Source organism: Neolamprologus multifasciatus, chromosome 15 (genome assembly GCF_963576455.1).
Source record: "Neolamprologus multifasciatus chromosome 15, fNeoMul1.2, whole genome shotgun sequence".
Classification (NCBI taxonomy): Eukaryota; Metazoa; Chordata; class Actinopteri; order Cichliformes; family Cichlidae; genus Neolamprologus; species Neolamprologus multifasciatus.
The window spans coordinates 20,651,652-20,671,925 of NC_140453.1; the positions used below are offsets into that span (position 1 = coordinate 20,651,652).

Genomic DNA, 20,274 nt, shown 5'->3' on the forward strand with positions numbered 1-20,274 from the left:
GTTTGAGCGCTTGCTGAGCAAACACAAAATTATACATCAGTGCAGGCGTTTAAAAGAGAGCTAATCCTGTATTTAGCTGTGGGCTGTGACTGCTTTCACAACATGTTCCTCAGAGGCTTTGACACAGGTTTGCATTCCAGTTAGAAACTCCCATCAGGTGATTTTGATTAGTAACCTCAGCTATAGAGGAAGACCTCAAAATTCATGTTTAATACGAAAATACAGCTCACGGTGCTCCACATGTCAGCAGCAAAATGTGACAATAAAATAATTCAGCTTAAAAAAAAGAAGACTCGGGATGAATGAAGTCCACAGACTGTATATATAAGATCATAGTAGCCACTTGGTCTTTTATATACAGTCTTAATGTTGGTACTTTTGCTGCTCAAGAGTCATAAATCTCTTGCTCAGCCTGTCCCAAACAGCAACACATTATATTTGTCAGACATTTCCATTAAAAATGCTCTAAAGGGCTCCAGGAGCACAGGCATGGTTCAGGTCAGCGCAGGTCAACTACAGCTGTCTATGTCTGCTGATTCAAATTCTGCCCTTAAGTTTAAGACTTAGCAGAGTCCCATTGGATGAGTTTTACCCAGTGTAGAGGTGTTATAAAGGGAGAATTTATCAATAGAAGCCAAAAAAGTTTTTTTTTACAGGCTTTAAATACATTTTTAATGTGTCTGTTTTTTTTTGTTTTTTTTTAAAGAGTTAAACATTGTGCATTAACATTTGTAATTTCTAGCTATAGGATATATGAATGTGAAATATGCCACTAACCTTTGGTCTCATAAAGGGCATTTTAATGTTTTTGGGTTTTGGTTTTATGGCTCGTAGCATAAATCGCATAATTCATTCTTATTATTGATGGTTTTAACAATAGGCAGCTGCATTTAGCTGGTTCTGCCTGTCCAGATACAAACATAAGGAAGATGAAGTTAGCTTCCGGGTCATGGATATGGTGGATTTTTTTGTAAGTTAAAGAGGTCCATATTTCCCCCAAGAGTTACAGAAAATGTGTGAATATTGACCTTAAATTGAGATAAAGCTTTTTTGGTATCACGAATGGCGAAAGGGAAAATTTTCCTCATTGCCCAAAATGGCAGAAAACCCATTTTTATTTTTCTATATAAGCAAGAAGTGCTCCTGTATAATCCAATTTCTCAATGGTTCAAATAATACTTTGGTCATTTTATTAGATTTTTTGTTATTGATCAGCTCCTTTGGGAACTTTTTCAGTTGTCAGCTCAGTTGGAGGCATTGTGAAATGATGTTACCAGAAATGAGAACACTGAGGAGTTATATTAAGACCAGGGATCATTTTGTGCAGCTCAGAAAAGGAGAAGTTGTGGATGTGGATCTCTGTGGTTTTCTGGGCTGCTTTCCAGTGTCCTGCTGCACAAACATACCAGGATACCTACCCACAGTCAAGCTGAGGACTCATCATAATGTTTAGGCCGATTACTGCAGTAGTTTGGCGAGGATTTTTTTTTTTTTTTGGCGTGGTTCAGATGATCTTGTAAGGGAATGAGTGTTTGATCCTTTGATAATCTGCTCCCTCTTAACTTCATCTGTATTCACTGTCAGTGAGTGAGAGAAAAACATGAATGAAACCAGCCAGAAGCCTTAAAAGGAACTTTAATCTGTATCATGTTTAATTTGAGATCATTTTAAATAAATCGTTATCAGATCCTTGTGAAGTAATCTCAGTACGCATGACACGGCAGATTCACATTTTAAACACTGTTTTTCATGTTTTATATCATGATAACAGCCTTTTGTGTTCTGCATGTTTGACTTGTTAGCAGCTGACAGAAGTGTGGCACAGATGCAGGATTACAATAGTACGTTTTCTAAACAGAGAAATGAGGCGAGTTGCAAGAAGACTGTTAGTGAGCGGGCGAAGGTTAAGCAGCACTGTGGTGTGTTTGTTTTGAATTTTCTGTCAGAGTAGAGACTGCCAGAAAAGGCAGATGGTATTGCTGTGTGCTCATACTGCTATGACGCAGTCTTGGTTCTCTTGACGCTTTCTTCCTCTTAAATGAGCATTTTGTTTTTTTCTTCCCACTGTCACCAACTGCTTGTTTAAAAGGGATCATTTGATTGTTGGGGTTTTTCTGTACTATTGTAGGGTCTTTACCTTGCAACATAAAGTGCCTTGAGGCGACTTTATAAATAAAATTGAATTGAAAGTGACCATTTAAAATGATGGCATCTTGGAAGACATGCAAGGATGACAGGGTGAGATGGTGGGCCCCTAAAGGGACCAGCTGAGTTATCAAATAATAGCAGCCTTATTGGTTAGAAAGCTGCATCCACAGATGGTATAAAGATGGACAAAGATTGAAAAATTACACCTTCATTCTTTTTAATGGCCAACAGGACTCAACTCCTCTGATTGCAGAGGGTTTATGGTGGTATAGAAGTCTAAGTTGACTCTCACCTTCCTATCTCCAAGAACTCTGTAAACATTTTTTCATTACTTTAATGCATGAGTCACTGATTTCAGGCCTTATTTTTGTCAAACACTGAGTGCATTTTGTAAGATATAGTCATCCTTACGCTTTTCCAGGGTTATCCAGGATATGTGTGTGGTTTCACAGTCAGATCCACATCTCGTTCACAGCATCTGGTTTCAAAAAACGGCGATATTGAAAACACTCATTTTGAGGCTTCATAAAACTAACAAACAGGTGGCATCACAGTGGCTCTCTCCCACTATTGTACATAGGGGTGGGTTTTTATAATCGATTTATCGATTAAAATCGATTCTGGCTTGGATAACGTAAAATCGATTCATTAAAATCCTGAATCGATTTTTTAATATAAATTTATTTTGCCCAAAATGCCAGAATATCTGGTGAAATCTCACAAAATTTCAACAACCACCAAACAGCTAAGACAGTAAATGAGAGCAGGAACACGGATTCTGCACAAAGACTTAAACACACAGCGCCCCGCGGATCAGAATCAGTTCGATGTCGCCTTTCTCACAGTCGGGGGTGAAAGCCGACAGCCCGCTGATTCTGATCTATCGGCGGGTCGGCGCTTTGTGTTCACGCCCTTTATGCGCTGATTCTAAATCTGTTAGTTTGATCTCTCTCCAAACAATATTGACTGAACCAGCAGCAAAAGAAGATCCAACCTACGCTTCACATAAACATCGTCATGTATTCACTCTTACTTTTACTGTTTTGCTTCGACCACGATGCACAGCTCTCTCTCGCGCTCGCTCGCTCTCTCTCTCCCTCTCCCCCCTCTCTCTCTGTACTGTTTCCTGCATTATTCGCTTGCTTGTTACGCACAAGTCTACCGTAGTTTACAGCGCTGTCAGCCGACGTTTTTTTTCCGTTTTATGTACTTCCGAAAAGAAAACCTAATTTCTGCCGTTCAATACTGAACAAATTGAAACTTTTTAAAATTATGCAAAATGCAAAACGTTTAGCCTTGTCTCTAATAAAACCGCTGTAACTTCAGAGGTAATGTTCATGTGTTGATTAATGGTTTTCTTTCGTTTTTGATGTACTGCAGAATATTTTTATAAAATCCCAGGCCAGGAAAATCACCTTCATGTTTTTCTGTGTTTTATCCTCAGCTACTTTGACACAAAGGCCTCTGCTGTGATGCTCACACCTTTGATAAAGTCTTGCGTGTGTCAGCTTCCTTTTTATAGATACAAAAATATGCAAATGTCCTGATCTGAATTATAATATATCTGACTGTCAAAATTTCCCAGATTCAAATCGAAGTGAATCGAATCGAATTAAATCGAATCGTGGATCGAATCAATTCAGGACCTTGGGAATCGGAATTGAATCGATTCTAGAAATCAGTGACGATACCCAGCCCTAGTTGTACAGTACAGCTAAAACACACAGAAAGCCATCCTTGGTGCTAATTAACAGACCAGAACTGAAGCACAACCTTATTAAATGGTCTGCACTTTAAAACAGAGTTTGTGAAAGGGAAAGCTATCTGTGGAGGCTAAAACATGCTTTTTAATGCAGTGACGTGGGAGCCTGTGGGGTTCGACTCACATTTGAAGCCAGTCCCAGGTGGCTGTTAGAGGAATTGCAGTCTTTGGCACATCTACATAGTATTTATTTTCCAGCTGCGGAGGTTGTGGCTTTGAGCCTGATTCACATGACTGTCTGGTTTCTGAGATCACATGACACCTGTCATTGATTCCCACGCTGGGATTTGGAAACATCTTGTTAAAGATGTTAGAATCTGTTTTCAAAAGCTGAAAACGGCAGCATCAGAAAGATTTTAATATTTTATCTGTTTTTACTGGAGTTATGAGTTTGTTTGTAATGTAATGTACTTAATTTGACTAGAAATTTAGTTTAGGAAAGAAAAAAACAATCAGTCTACTTTCTGTCTATGTTGATGCTGGTAATGGTTGTTTGGCTGCTTTTGTTTATTGTGTGCGTGATGGAGATCGCCGTGTCAATGACATGAAGCACTAATGCTTTGTGTTTGTGCTGTGCTCTTTATTCGACATTGATGCCATGCTGTCACGCGGCCTGCGAAAGCAGAAGCCTGTCTTTTTAAACCCGACTGCTGCCACACTCCGTGTCTCTCTCTCTCTCTCACTCTCACACTCACACACACACACACACACACACACACACACACACACACACACACCCTGGCGTTGTTGTGAGTTAGGACTCGTGGCTTCTCTATAACTAATTAGACTGTTATGTAAGAGTGTGCATGCATAAAGCGAGCTATCTGTGTGCAAATATCAGCGAGTCTATTTTACTGCCTCTCACGCCCATCGCTCTCCTCGGTGACGGTGAGTTAAATAAGTGAGCGTGTGTGTGTCTGGGTTTAAGTCTGCGCTCTTGTCGATGTCAGTAATGAAAAGTCAGCTGTGGAGAGCGCAGTTCCTCATCTGAACCTCTGAATGTCTGTGTCTCCCCGCTGAAGCAGCATACCAGAAACCACCTTCGACCTTCACGGAGACATCCACAGTGGAGGAGCCCTGCCTACCAGCAAGGTAACACACATGAACACAGACAGAAAAAGATACACCCACTCATTTTTGTGTATATACTTTATTCCATTCAAAATTCTCTCTGCTCTGCTTTCTGCTCTTAAACACTTAAACACTATGCTGTTAATATTTTTTATGTTTTATCTGTCTGAACTTTTATTAAGCAGACTGGCTGAAAGTCAGGCATCATCATATTTTTGTTTACTGCACTGCTTTTGTAGTGGATTCTCCTTTTAAAGTTAGTTTCAAATAATGACGTTAGTTTATGTTCAAGTCATCGCTGTTCAGGCTGCTCTAAACATGCCAATTTCAACAGTTTCTTTCCCCCCTGCTCTGTATGATGCCTTATCTCAACTATTGTCAACACAGGTGCACAGCTGTCACAGCGAGCACAGAAGCTCCACCCACCTACTATTTAAGCCTTATTTTAGCAAGGGGGAACAAAACTACTATAGTAACTAGTAGTGGTAGAAGAATTCACAGATTTAGAAAATATGGAGCCAATCTTATTATGATAATTATGCACACCGGTGGTGTTTATCAGTATCTTTCAAATTTCTTTGCAGTTAAATGTCATTTATAGAGTGACAAATCATGACACATCTTAAGGTGTTTTATTTTCAAAGGTAAAGACTATGCACATATTGTAAATATTATAAAAACACAATGATTCCACAATCGTCCGTGAGAGAGCAGCTGATGACAAAAAGGAGAAAAATGACTCTCGTGGGTTTTCCAAAAATAATTAGGTCTTTTGTTGATTATCGGTGTTGATTTGCAGATCTTCTTGAGTGCATTTCATCCAACATTTAACTCCAAAGAAGTTTAATTCAGATTATTTAAAAATCTGATTAAAGCCACAGATTAATTTTGTCATTTGATTATTGGTTTGACTAACTGCAAAAGCTCTAGAGAAGCAGTAAACGTTTTTTAAATGTTTGAAACTCAATACAAAGAAACAAAAACTTGTTGAAAAGTGGAAAAAAGGTTGTCATGTTGCTTTTGCTGCTTGTTAGTAGTTCTGCCAATAAATCTAACCCAAGTCACCATTGTCGGCGTTCCCAGACAAAACTCCGTGATACCATAACTTTGATTTGTTTCCCCATGCTGCATTTAAGCCTCGTAGGACTGTAGCCAGTATCTTTAAAATATAATAAGGGACTAATTTCCGTATGTTACGTTTAATTGAAGCTTCTTTTTTTTCTCTGTGTGTTTTCAGAGCTCAGGAAAGCTGGACATGGAGAGAGGAATGGTCAAACCCATGATCAGAGGAGAGCAGCAGGACAGCAGGTCAGACATGGTTTCCTCCAATACCCTGGATTCTCTTGATCCTCATGCTTATCCTTTTTCTCCCCTCTGTATGCGTCTCCTCTCCTCATGGTTTGAATCTGTCTCATCAGGTCTCAGGATATTTCAGCAGACAGAACAGAGCTGACTCTTCCAGCCAGCATTGAGTTCAGAGACAACTGTGAGTGTTCATCACTTTCTCCCTCTTCATTCACCTCACTGTGTCAGTGACACAGTCAATAGCTGGAAACTATTGAACCCTTTCAGTTCCTGTCGTAACGTCCTGGCCCGACAAACCTGACCTGATTGCGCTGGAAGTAGTGCTGCTCAATAACGGTGTCATGGTTAATGCAGGCAGTTCAGAGGCTTTTCACGTTTTCTCTCACCTCGCCGACCTGCAGCGATGAAAGGCTGAAAGCCATTATAATCATTAAAATCCTATTTGACGTTGTGGCACAAAGTCAAGCACGTTCACAGTGGTTTTGCTCCTCGTTTCTGAGCCTGCTTGTGATATTCTTGAACAAGATCTGCGGGTGCAGCCGGGGTTAAGGGGACCCTCCATCGCTGCTTTTTGAAGCCAATGTGGTTTTATTTGATTTATCAGAGTGTGACCTTCAGCATTGGAGGTCAACACCTCCAAATGTGAGACTGTGAAGTGCCCTCTCTGGGTTGAAAGGCAGATATCTCAGGATGTTTTTCTCGAGACATGGCGCGGAAAGGTGTATTTATGGGTCCATCGACCTTAGCCTTCACCTTCACTTAGCAGTAATACGGGCAGTGTATCAGACTGTTGTAAAAGAGACGTCCACGTATGTTCTAGCTGTCATATTTGGTCATGAGAGCAAGTTAATGAACAATAGTACAAAGTCAAAAATACACAGTAGTCACAATGAGTTCCCTCTGCAGGGTGACTGAGCTCAGCCTTAGAGCAAGGTTGCAGAGCTTGTACATTTGGAAGGATCTTAGAGTGGAGCTTCTGCTCAATCATGTTGAAAGCAGCCAGCTGAGGCTGTTCCATCGTCTTGTAACAATGCCGCTGGAGGTTTTGGGGGCATGTTTATCTGGGAGGAGACCCTTGGGAACTACAATCAATTTATAATCACCACTTAACCCTTACCCCATGCATGTTTTTGAACTGTTGGTGGAAGCTGGAGTTCCCAGAGAGAACCCATGCAGACACAGGGAGAACATGCAGGCTCCATACAGAACGGAAAAGACTGGATTCAAACCCAGGAACTTATTCCTGTGGAACTTTTTCTGTGAAGCTGGCAGGTTGAAGACCATTTCATGACTGGCCTCAAAGGTTTGTTATTGTTCTCTCGTGCACCTTGAACGGTGGAGAAGTTTGGGGCTGTGGTGCATGTATGAAAACTGCTACATCAGGGTGTTTCTGCCTTTACATGTCAGAGTACATCACAGAGATTAATATTGAGCTTCATGATTTCCATCTCTGCGTTTTTCTGAGCCGTGTTCGAACTGTGCATTCCTGTTTTAATAAAGTAATAAAATGAAAGTTCTCCTTTTGTCTGCCAGTGTGGAGGGAACCTCAGAGCTGGACTGAGTTCTCCTAATCCCCGGCATTTAATTTTCTAATGTCTCTAGTGAATCCTTTATTAGATGATTTCAGAACTCTTTGTTGCTGTTGGATGTTAAATTCATGATAATTGAGTTCCAGACGGCAGTGCAACGTTTCGTTTCCCACGCTTTTTGTAGCCACGAACGCTTCGAGCCGTTTGCTTTGTCTTCTGTTTATTGACTCTTCTTCTGCTCTGGGCCCGAGTCTATCAGCGTGCACGTTCTGACAGTGCTACAATATATTTGGCACCGTGTGTGTGTGTGAGAGATAAGCTGTTTTCCAGGCAAAAGATGGTTTTTGGTCATAAAGTGGTGGAGACTCTCATACCCACAGTCCTCAGGGAGCCTAACCATGTGCTGTAAGAGGCAGAAAAGGTGCAGTAGTCTCATCTTCAGGTTTTCATATGGAGTGTTGTAGCTGCTAAAGTGCAGCTGCCACCAGTTTGGCATAGAGTTAAAACCGAATGACTCTAAAGTGAGGCAGCTGGTTTGGTGTTTTCAACATGACACCCATGTGCAGCCAATATCTGCACCGCCAAAGCGACTGATACAAACTGCCTCCCACAGCTCAGAGGCGGTGTGGGCCGACACTTCGAACATGCAGTTTGATTTATTGTGTGCAGTCATTTGTGCCTTTACATAAAGTTTTTAATGAGAGATAATATATAAAACCTTTGCATTCATTAATTACTATTATCAGCTATAATGATGAGCTGTTATTCCATGAAATAATGATTAAAAAAAAATCAGCTATAGTGGAAGAGTAAAACAGGTGGAGATTGTAGTCAGAAGGGGCAGGAATGAATGAATGAAAGCCAAAATAAATGAATAGATGAATAAAAACATGAATGAATTAAATAGTAAACTAGAAGTCTAATAAACAAATGAATATTATTATTATTATTATTATTATTATTATTATTATTATTATTGTTGTTGTTGTTATATTAAAAAACAGACAATTAAGAAAAGTTACGTTTTATTTATCAGTCAACACAGTGGGGAAAAGAAAAATGACTGATTAAAGCAAAAAGAAACAAAATAAAATAATAAAATGAGAATCCATGAATGAATTCATCAATGAATGGCTGAGTGGGTTGAAACAAACAAACAAACAAAAAAAACAACTGGATGGATGGAAACAGAATAAATAACAGATGAATGAATAAAGCCAGGAACCACTTGCTGAATTAACTGACAACACAAGGAGTATCTGAATGAAATGATGAATGAAAACACAGGAAATAAATAAAACTCCTACTTGCCTCTTTAACACATAGAGGCACAGTCGTAGTCCTACTGTTTTCTACTGTAGGACTACGATAAAGTGGCTGGAAGTAAAAATGCTCTGTAGTCATCAGTTCAGTTCTCCATTGTTTTGGTGTCTAAGAAGCCTTTAATTCATGTTTTCATAACCCAACTCACCCTTTCTGCGTCAGACTTCGTTGTCTCACCCATACACGTGACCATGACCATGAGTTTAGTTTGTGGGGAATTACTTAAGCTGCAGGTTTATTAATTAATTATTAATTAATCACGTGAAATCTGTTACGTCCTCTGACAAACAGCGGCCGCCACAAAGATTTTATCGAATGTATTCTCTCTGTGTCTATCCAGCTGAAGACACCTTCCTCTCTGCCATCATCAACTACACCAACAGCTCCACGGTTCACTTCAAACTCTCGCCCACGTACGTCCTGTACATGGCCTGCCGCTACGTCTTGTCGCCCACGTACCGGCCCGACATGTCGCCGTCAGAGAGGACGCACAAGGTCATCGCCATCGTCAACAAGATGGTGAGCATGATGGAAGGAGTCATCCAGGTCAGTAATGCGTCTTTTAAAAGTCTTTTCACTGTAATTTTTAAAAGCAGTCGAATCAAATCATCGATTAATTTGCATGTTATCTCGTTCTCATGCTCCTCCTGCTTTTGTCGAATATTAGGTGACGCTCAGCGGTGTTCTTACAAAACTACATTTGTAGTTGTTGTAAGCTGTGTGTGTGTGTCTAGCAGCTTTTCTCCACAGTTGTGCTTTTGATTCTGTTTGTCCATCACTCAGTGTTACATGCTTGAGATGTGAAGCCTGTTATGACTCAACATGGAGCTACTGTTACTTAAAATGTCAAGTTTGATGCCGGTCTTATAGCTGTTTTTTGTAGGGGAGGGAGGCGGTGTCAAAACAGTAATTTTTAAAGACTTTTTCGAGATCTCCTCCTCTAAATAAAACTGCATAGAGGTATCTGTGTTCAATATTGCGTTAAGACAAACATCTGCAAGAAGTTTCTAATAAACATGCTAAAAATGCCTGGTTTTAATTGAAACAGTCTGTATGGAAATATGAAAAAGGATTAAGACTTTCACCATCTGTTAAAACTTTTTGTTAACTCCGGGCCATGCCACGTTGAAAACAGTCAGAAATGGTGGAAATTCTTCCTCGTTTTCCCAGCAACTTCAGTACCTCAATTTTTTCTGTTTCTTTTTTCTGTTTTTCTGAGTTCGACACATGAGATTTTCATATTTAAGCGGTTTTTAAACCAATTTTGATACTCACTCCAAGTTTCACAAGCGTCATATCGCAATGTGGGATAGATAGCTGGGCACAACAAGTTACAGATTATGAAATCTTTTTACCTATAGTTTGATGGCAAGCTCATCTTCTAGTTGCGATCCCTTCACAGAAAAGAAATCCGTGTTCAAATGTTCTGTAAATTGATTTAGACACATCGATCAGTTTCATGTCCTAAACAGGTTTGGGGAACTTCAGGCCTCAAGGGCCGGTGTCCTGCAGGTTTTAGATGTGTCCTTGATCCAACACAGCTGATCTAAATGGCTATATTACCTCCTCAACATGTCTTGAAGTTCTCCAGAGGCCTGGTAATGATTGATTCAGGTGTGCTGACCCAGGGTGAGATCTAAATCCTGCAGGACACCGGCCCTCGAGGCCTGGAGTTCCCCACCCCTTGTCCTAAAAGGAAGAATAAGAGTGAAAAAACTTTTTCGATCCAGCTCTGTATACTCTATAAAATATTTATAGCATGAAGTTAGGATTTTGCATTGCTTAACTAAAGTTACTGTACAAAATAAAAGATAAAAGTGATCCTTGCTGGGTTAGGTGGGAGCACAATGCCACATATGGAGCAGAGGATCTTAGGAGGGGAGAGTAAACACATAAACACCTACATGTTTCTTTTAAAGCCTCCAGCATCCAGTAAAGCCATTACTGCTTTTATTTGTTTAGCCTGCAGCAAGCTATTCATTGTCTTTGGCATGCAGAAAAGTTCTAAAACACAAGCACAGACTCACAAGACTATTTAAGTCTGTGTAGTAGGAGTTTAGCTTTATAGAGTTTCAGGAAAACTATCTTTAGCTACAGACTGAGAGATGTAGGAAGCTTGCTTATAAACTGCGTGTGTGTGTGCGCGCACGCGCGTGTTTTCAGTTATCATCTGAACATTAATCACTGCATACGAGACACTAATCCAGCAGATCAGGATATTTTTGGAGCACCTTTGGGATGTTTCTCGCCAATAACAGTGCTCGCACTCTCTGATATTTAATCCTTGTTAGTGTGCGGTTACAGTAGTGTGCTTCAAACATTTTTATGCAGCTTTTAGTTGTAAAATATAAAACATTGTATACCTCGTTCACTTTTGCAGTGTTTTCTTTAACATTTTTTCTTTTCCAGCTGACCTCCATCACTTCACTTTTTTGAGGATGGCTTTACATTGTAAACCATAATCATCGTGTGTGTCAAAGTGTATCTGTGTGTCACATAGCTGTCCATACTGTAGCCGTTGACGTGTTTTCTCTCTGTCCTGTGAACGTGTCCTCTTCCTCCTCCTCCTCTTCCTCTTCCTTCCATCCAGGAGATTGCTGAAGGGGATCAGGTAGGATAGCACATCATGATACGGCTGCTAAAGACTCGTCTACCTCTCTCTCCCTGGCTCTGACGCTCTCTCTTTGTCTCATTTTCTTGGGGTGGGTGATGTGGGTAAAATTAATTGCACGGTGCACCTTATATTCTGTACTCGCTACTGTTCATGTGAGCTGCACAGGTTAGCATTGTCAAGAGCTTTGCAACTAAATACTTTTACTGTATTATCCACACTTTTCAGAGCTGTTTTTAAGGAACATATTGCAGAGGAAATAAAACAGTTGATCACGTTTGCCATGGTGACAAAATACTACTGGATTATAGTGTTGTTCTTAGTGTAGGTTGATTTATTACTCCCAATAGCAACAGAACAAATGGTTGTTGTTGTTGTTATTGCTATTGTTATTATTATTAATAATAATGTTAGTATTACATTGTAATTATTAAGTAAAGAACGATAAATAAATACTTCTGTGTTGAATCGACGTAAAGCCTGTTTAAGTGACCAACTCGTGGTCGGCGTTTATATGTGTGCATGGTGTGTCTCGGTTCTTGTGCAGTCACTCCCAAAACACTAGTTATGGAAATAGCAAAAAATGCATTATTGTAGTCATTTTTATTTAGTTTTGACTTTTTGCTGTTAATTTGTTAACTTTCAGGCAGTTTCCGTAGTGTGGCTTTCTTGTTTTAGTTTAATTTTATTAATTTAAGAGTTAGTTTTTGGCCTTTTAGTTATTATTATATGAGATTTATATCAGCGGTAAAGAACAGATATTTCAGGTATTTAAAAAAAGAAGCCAAACTTTTGGAAAGCGGTTGACTCAGTCTTATAGACAAACAATACAAAAACTAAGCAAATTTCCTGCTATCATTTTTTCCTAGTTTGTTTTTCCCCAGGTCTGTTTATAATTTTTATTTTGGATAATTACATTTTGTTCACACCTATTTTTAGTTTTCGTTAACTTTAATAACCATGGAGGAGAATCACAGTTGTTGCGAGCTGCATCAACGTGATGTGTAGTTGTATTTCTAGTGAGGTGCACATCAGGTTGCGGTGTATGGTTTATGGTTACCTACACCATCTCCATCTCCATCTCCATGACCTGCTCTACCACCTGAGCTGGTGGTAGAGCAGGTCATCTACTAATCGGAGGGTTGGTGGTTCGATCCCTGGCTTCCCCAGTCTGCATGCCAAATATCCTTGGGCAAGATACTAACCCCAAATTGCTCTTCGATGCATCCATCGGAGTATGAATGTGTGTGAATGTTACTTAGAAAGCACTTAGAAAAATGTGCTTGTGCGAATGGGTGTGAATGGGTGAATGTACAAGTTGTGTACAGCGCTTTGAGTGCTCAGAAAGAGTAGAAAAGCGCTATATAAGAACCAGTCCAGTCCATTTACCATATCTCATTGTTAGTTTTGCGTCAGAGTTTGTCTCGTTGTGCACCTCTGGACTGCTTTAGGACAGCTTCTGTTTTTCAGATTGTTGTTCGTGTCACAAAGTTGGAGACGGTGAGCTGCAGTCAACATATATTTTTCTGTAATGCATCACTGTAGGTGGTTCAGTAATCTCATTCTATGTACTAAGGAAACAAATAAGTTGTTATTGCATTGCAAAGCTTCCTCTACGTGCATGATGGGTCTTTTTTTTTTTTTTGCTGTGTTACTGCCAGCTGATTTCAGTGGAAATGTGAACATTAACGTTATTGCACGATGGTTAAATGCTCAGCTCGGTGATGATCCTTAGCTTGAAAGTTGTTTGTTTGGTGTTCGTGGTCGAAGCGAGACTTCCATAGAGTGATGATCAGGATAACAGTGCGCATGGATTTGAAGATCTTTTTGATCGAAGCTCATATGTTAAATTATTTCTTTACCTGAAACCTCGACTCCAGACCAACTGGGTAAAAAAAAAACAAAAAACCCCAACACATTTTAATTAAGGCGAATCAGATAACATTTAAGCACTGGTGACGTAAAATCACATCACCAACCTCATCAACCCCTCGGCTTTCCTCTATTAATCTCTGCCCCCACTTCTATCTCCCTGTCCTACTTTCTTCTTCTGTCTCTATGCTTTTTTTCTTTTTGACCAGCCCTTCATTGTTGCTGCTGCTTCTTTTTCTCCATTCTAACAGAGATGATGTAAAATACAGCCATAATAATGCATCCTACCCCACAGCTGGAAAACTAAGCAACAACAGCAACATCAACTTGACTAATTCCATTCAGCTTCCTGGACCTGCCTGGTACTAAAAAACAAACACACCAAAGAAAAAAAACAAAACAAAAACAGAACAAAAACCAAAGCATCCACTTCTCTCCATCATTGCTCAGTCTTTAACTCTGGCATCCATTTTTTTTGTTTTGTTTTTTTGTTGTGACCTCACATCTTGCTTCTTCTACTCGACGGTGTGGATGAGAGACAAGTCGCGTCCCTCTGACCTGCTCCACCTCGTCTGCTTCATTTGTCTGTTTGGATGTTCGTTTAACGTGTTCAGCCATCCATCTGTGTTTCATTGTGGATGCACTTGGCTCCATCTCTCATTGTCTGGCTGTTCTGAATGAAGGGTTATTATTGTTGTTGTTGTTATTATTATTATAATTGATATTATTATTATTATTTTCTTTTCTTTGTTCTGTTTTCATTTGTTTTTCAAAGGCAGGGATAGATGAATGCAAGGGACCAAGCTTTGCACAATCCTCTCTCTCTCTCTGAGCGGTGGGGATTTTAACCAATCAGCTCCTCAGACATCGAGCTTCGTCATGATTTAAACTGTGAACTAAGACGGCCGGTGTCTGTCGATCTGATGAATGGGAGAGAAAAGGAGAGGTCACTCTTGTGTAAAACAAAACTATCAGAGAGCTCACGACACTTTGTTTGTGTTTACCGATCTGAAAGTGATGACCTCTCTCCTTCTCGACACCCGGTTGGCTTAGAGGGAGGGGTGGGCGAGGCATGAGTCTATCTTAAAGTAACAGCTGCTCCTTCTTGCTGTCACTCAAACAGAAACCCCTCTGTCCTCCTCCCTTTTTTTTTTTTTTTTTTTTTTTTTTTTTTTTTTTAATTTTTAACTTTTTTTGTTTTGTTTTTAACCCTTGAGTCTTCCCTGGACACTTCTACTCTAACAGCTTCTACCATGTTTTTCTTTGTGTGTGGTTGTGATTGGTGCATTACAGAAGCAGAAGAACATCGCGGGAGCACTGGCTTTCTGGATGGCCAATGCCTCCGAGCTGCTCAATTTCATCAAACAGGACCGAGACCTGAGTCGCATCACGCTGGACGCCCAGGACATCCTCGCCCATCTGGTCCAGATGGCCTTCAAGTCAGTTTGTGTTTGTGGATGTGGGGACTGTGGGTGTAGATAATAAACTGTGTACGAAAGATATAGCCATTGTGATGATGCCCACAGGTTAATGCCTTCCCTTTGCGAAGCATCAAACAGTGTTTCTATTGTCATGTCATGACAAATCATGACTATACCCTGGTTCATTCTACTTTGTGACTCTTAACAGAAACTGCAAATTACAAAATGTTCATTATTAATTCAATAAGAGATTAAATAAATACCCGTAAACTCACCACAAAAGCGTTTCCTAGGGTCACAGGGGGAGGAAGCTGTTATCTTTTCTAGCTGCAGGAGTCGCCCACTGCTGGCCATTAGAAGGAATGCAGGTTAATGGGGTTGATCCAAGTGAGCAGTGTATTACTAACTTTGTCCTAAAAACAAATGAGTGCATCCAGTTAATAATGTTGCCCCAGTCAAAATGAATGAGAAGTGATGATGATGATGGACTTAAATTTATACATGTGAAATAAGCAGAGCTAGAATCTACCTCAAATTTTAGTTCAGTTTTATTAATATAGCACCAAAAGACAACAACAGTCACCTCAAGGGGCTTTATATTATAAAGACAAGACCCACGATCATAGAGAGAAACCCCAACGATCATACAACCCCCTGTGAGCATGCGCTGTCTTTTATATGCAGTCCAAACTGTCCATCCAATAATGTAATGAAATCCTTATTAAAGTAACTTGTTAGTATAAACTGGGTGATAAGAAACAAAGGCTTGCAATCTTTTCTGTATAAATGACATTCACTGCCAGTTAGCAGTAATTTAAACTTCTCACTTGGTTTAGAAGCATTATGGAAAATATATGAACACACTGATAACCCACATTAAAATTTCTGAAAGCCTCTGAAAGTGTAAAATACGTTCAGATGTTGACCTTTGATGTGAACACTGTTGAATGACGTTGCAACAAGCTGTATTGTGTTCCTGCAGGTACCTGGTCCACTGTCTCCAGGCCGATCTGAACAACTACATGCCTGCCTTCCTCGATGACCCCGAGGAGCACAATCCACAGAGACCAAAGATCGGTAATGTGCAAACACACAACCACAAGAAGCAACCAAGACTGCTCATGACTAACAGCAACAATTCTGAATTAATTTAGGTGATTAGCCCTTTAAAATGAAGACACGTCCACATGTTAATAGTATGTCATTATAGGTTTTGCCGGAGTTCTCACCATTTTATGTTAAAATGATTCCCCACTTGTTCGTCACATGTTGCACACATCTAGAAATTGTTAGCATTAATTTTCTCAGGTTCCTTTGGACCTTGTGAGACTGTAAAGAATATATTAGAAAATCTGAACAAAATATTTTTTTATTTCCTAATCGTCTCTCAGGTGTCTTGTTTTGGTTTTTTTAAACATGCTTTGGACCTGTCTCTGATTTGGGATCTACTTTTCTGCAGAGTCAGTAGCTGCAGTGCCACCTTAAACTCAAAGAATTTTATTTTTTATCAAAACTCTCTGAAGTCAAGAATTTACACAAACATGGAACCCAAGATTTTTCAGCAGACTACAGAAACTCAGAGGAAAGCCTAAGTTGAACTCTGTAGCTATTGTTGCACACAGTATTTGTTTGCTTACAGGCCTGGTTTTAATAACCTGATCATACAGCTCCTGGAAACTGTCCATATACTTCACTCACATTTCATGTAGAGGATCATTGCGGGTTGAAAAGCCCACAGTTTTCAAGTCAGACAGTGTTGCATCAGGTGAGGAGTGAAACCAGGAGGCGCTTGTCTTTTTTTCTGAGGATGTTGTACATATGTACTGAATGTACCCAAAAAAACACAACCTTCAATCACAAACTCCTCCACTTGGCTTCCTGTCAGTTTATTAAGATGATTATAATCCAGCTGGAAGATTGTATTTTTTTTTTTAAACACTGGAAGAAGTGCGCCTATCACAGAGGCAAAAGTACAAGGGCATGTAACCGGATTTCTACTGAGTGATCTTAAAAAACAAGCCTCACACGCCTCAGAGAATGACTTTGAACAGGATATAAGACATAGAGGGGAAGATTTTTTTCTCACGTCCCGGTTTCTCTTTTCAGAGGACGTCCTGCACACACTGACAGGGGCGATGTCGTTACTGCGGCGGTGTCGGGTCAACGCCGCTCTCACCATCCAGCTCTTCTCGCAGCTCTTCCACTTCATCAACATGTGGCTGTTCAACAAGCTGGTGACAGATACCGGCTCGGGGCTGTGCTGTCACTACTGGGGCGCCATCCTCCGGCAACAGCTGAGCCACATTGAGGCCTGGGCTGAGAAGCAGGGTCTGGAGCTTGCTGCTGACTGCCACCTCAGCCGAATCGTACAGGTAAGATGGTAAACGGTAAGAGTCTGTGCAGGGGTGTGAGCAGATGTTCGCTAAAACAGATTTTAGAGGCATTTTCCTCAGTTGTGTCAGTCACACTAATTGGTTTGTTGCATCTTTTTAAAATATCTCCATTTCAAATTTTTCTTACTACTATAAAGGGTTTTGAAAAGATAAAAAAAGAATATGTTCGACTGATTTACTTGTTGGTTGTGTCTGAAGTTGTCCAAATTACAGATAAATGAAAGTGTATTTTTCACAGAGAACCACAATTTTACTTTGAAATGTGTATATGTAAATAAATAAATATATATATGTATGTATATGTATATGTAGGGATGGGTACCGGTATCCGGTGCCATGATGGCACCGGTTCTGACATAAACGGTAGTAACCAGACCGAAAAGCAGCGCACATTTCGGTGCTTCATTTCGGTGCTTTTTTTTTCTGAGATGTCATACACTTTGAATTCTAGCCAATCATTTTACGTTTCCGAGGATAGTAGGCGGGCCCAGGTATGTACGTACTTTTAGAGCAGAGCTACAGATTAAAAATGCCCAAGACGAAGCGGTCAAAAGTCTGGCTGTACTTCACAGCAAAATATGCAAACTCACCAGCCTGCAACAAGTGCTTTAAGGTGATACTGTGATACTGTCAAAGGAGGTAACGCCTCAAATCCGATGAAACACCTGGCGATGCATAGCGTTTTTTTTAAAAGCAGAAAAATGCACCGTATTTGATAGCTTGCTGCGAGACCTCACACCGAGCGCATCTACTGCGGGTGTGGTGGTGACGGATGATGATGGCAGCAGCAGCCGTTTTTCTCTGCGTGAGTAGCTTCATGTTGTTCGTGTGCAATTTACGTTGAGTAGGCTAACCACGTTATTACATTAATGCATGTAAGGTGAACTAGCAAACACTGTCGTAGTTACATGCAGCTGTCTTCTTGTTTGATGGCAGATACTCCCTTTACCCTGGCCAAAAAGGCTAAAATGACCAAAGAAAAAGTGGAAAACAGTTAAACATGAGAGGTTTTTGGACAAAGTTTGTTTTTTCCATTGTTTAAGCACTGCTTCCAGCCAAGAGTGATATCATATATGCCCTATAGCTGCAGAAAAGGCTAACATTGTTATCTTTTTACAATAAAAACAGCTGAACATGAGAGGTTTTTGGACCAATTTTGTGTTCTCCATTCTTTAAGCACCGGTTTGAGCACCGTTTAAGCACCGGCACCGTTTCAAAAGTACCAGTTTGGCACCGGTATCGGATAAAACCTAAACGATACCCATCCCTATGTATATGTATGTGTGTATATATATATATATATGTATATATATATATGTATATATGTGTATATATATATTTATATAAATAATATATACACACACACCCATTTTCTGTTTTTAGGGAATTACGCAGACCTGTAAAAGTACTATTACAGAGTAGCTCCTGTGGAAGAGTAAGAGGGTCTTGAAATGACAACTCCCAGAAAGTTGATTCTGTTTATCTCAACTTTGCTTTTTCAGTCACAGAAATGTTTTGTTACTCATTCAAGTGACGACTACTGTCTCAGGTGACCGCAGGTTTCCCAAGTCTAATAAATGGTACATTTGCATAATGATTGAAACCAGCACAACTGACTAACAATGGGTCATTTTTTGCTATGACACCTGGGATTTCAAAAAAAGTGGGTTGTGATGTTACTGCAGCAAGAAGCCATTTGTAATTTAGAAAAGAAGAAGAAACTGAACTGAAAAAAATCTCAATGTGATTTTAAAAATAACAGGTTTTCCTTCAGTTTCTGGCCTATTCTTGACCCTGAACTGTACTCTATTTAATCAGAGAGCACAAATGTGGCCATCAGCTAAAGCTGTTAATGTGAACAAAATTAAGATTAAAATGAGTCTCTGAATCCACATGGAAGGAATCATTTCCTTTTGTGCGTTGTGCAGTTGGGATTGAAGGTTTGGGTGGGCTGCAGAAGGTTTTCAGGATCTCTAAATTGGCTGCGGCAGTCTGAAGTTTGGGAGTAGATGTTTACTACACTGCAGCAATTCAGAGAGAAAATGAAGAGGCTGAAACAAGAAATTAAGAGACCACAACAAGACATGGAGTTGGACTACCAACCGCTGACTGGTTATTACATCACTACAATCCCTTTTAGCAGCATGAATGCAACCAGGAAAAATGCTTTGAAGCTTTGCAGTTTCTGGAGGATCTCTTCTTGCCCAGAAGGAAACTTGTATAATCCTCTGTTATAGTAAACCTGAAATGAAAAATCGTAAAGAGGCAAACACTCCAAACCCCTGCTCAGGTGCTTCTCTGGGACTCTGCTTTATCAGCTTCGACTGACTCTGGCAAAACAAGCAAACAACTCAACAGCTGTCATCAGTTTCTTATTACTGTCTCACAACTAGGGCTGGGTATCGTCACTGATTTCTAGAATCGATTCAATTCCGATTCACAAGGTCCTTGTAAATTCGATCGATTTAATTCGATCGAATCGTGGATCGAATTAAATCGATCCACGATTCGATTTAATTCGATTCGATTCAATTCGATTTGAATCTGGGAAATTTTGACAGTCAGAAATATTATAATTCAGATCAGTGCATTTACATATTTTTGTATCTATAAAAAGGAAGCTGACACACACAAGACTTTATCAAAGGTGTAAGCGTCACAGCAGATGCCTTTGTGTCAAAGTAGCTGAGGATAAAACACAGAAAAACATGAAGGTGATTTTCCTGGCCTGGGATTTTATAAAAAATATTCTGCAGTAGATCAAAAACGAAAGAAAACCATTAATCAACATATGAACATTACTTCTGACGTTACAGCGGTTTTATTAGAGACACGGTTA

The 20,274-nt window shown here is 39.9% G+C and overlaps 1 protein-coding gene and 1 long non-coding RNA gene across 2 annotated transcripts in view; both read left to right on the plus strand.

The window, feature by feature from the left end:
* Positions 1 to 20,274, plus strand: part of afdna (afadin, adherens junction formation factor a) — a 123,126-nt gene that overhangs the window by 53,452 nt on the left and 49,400 nt on the right. The window contains 8 exon segments of the mRNA XM_085131801.1: positions 4,933 to 5,002; positions 6,219 to 6,289; positions 6,400 to 6,467; positions 9,479 to 9,684; positions 11,729 to 11,749; positions 14,915 to 15,060; positions 16,025 to 16,119; positions 17,149 to 17,414. Coding sequence (XP_084987927.1) covers positions 4,933 to 5,002; positions 6,219 to 6,289; positions 6,400 to 6,467; positions 9,479 to 9,684; positions 11,729 to 11,749; positions 14,915 to 15,060; positions 16,025 to 16,119; positions 17,149 to 17,414 — 943 coding nt within the window.
* LOC146501979 (uncharacterized) lies at positions 5,009 to 5,965 on the plus strand. Its single transcript, XR_014869159.1, has 2 exons — positions 5,009 to 5,378; positions 5,749 to 5,965. It is a non-coding gene; the product is annotated as an uncharacterized LOC146501979 (long non-coding RNA).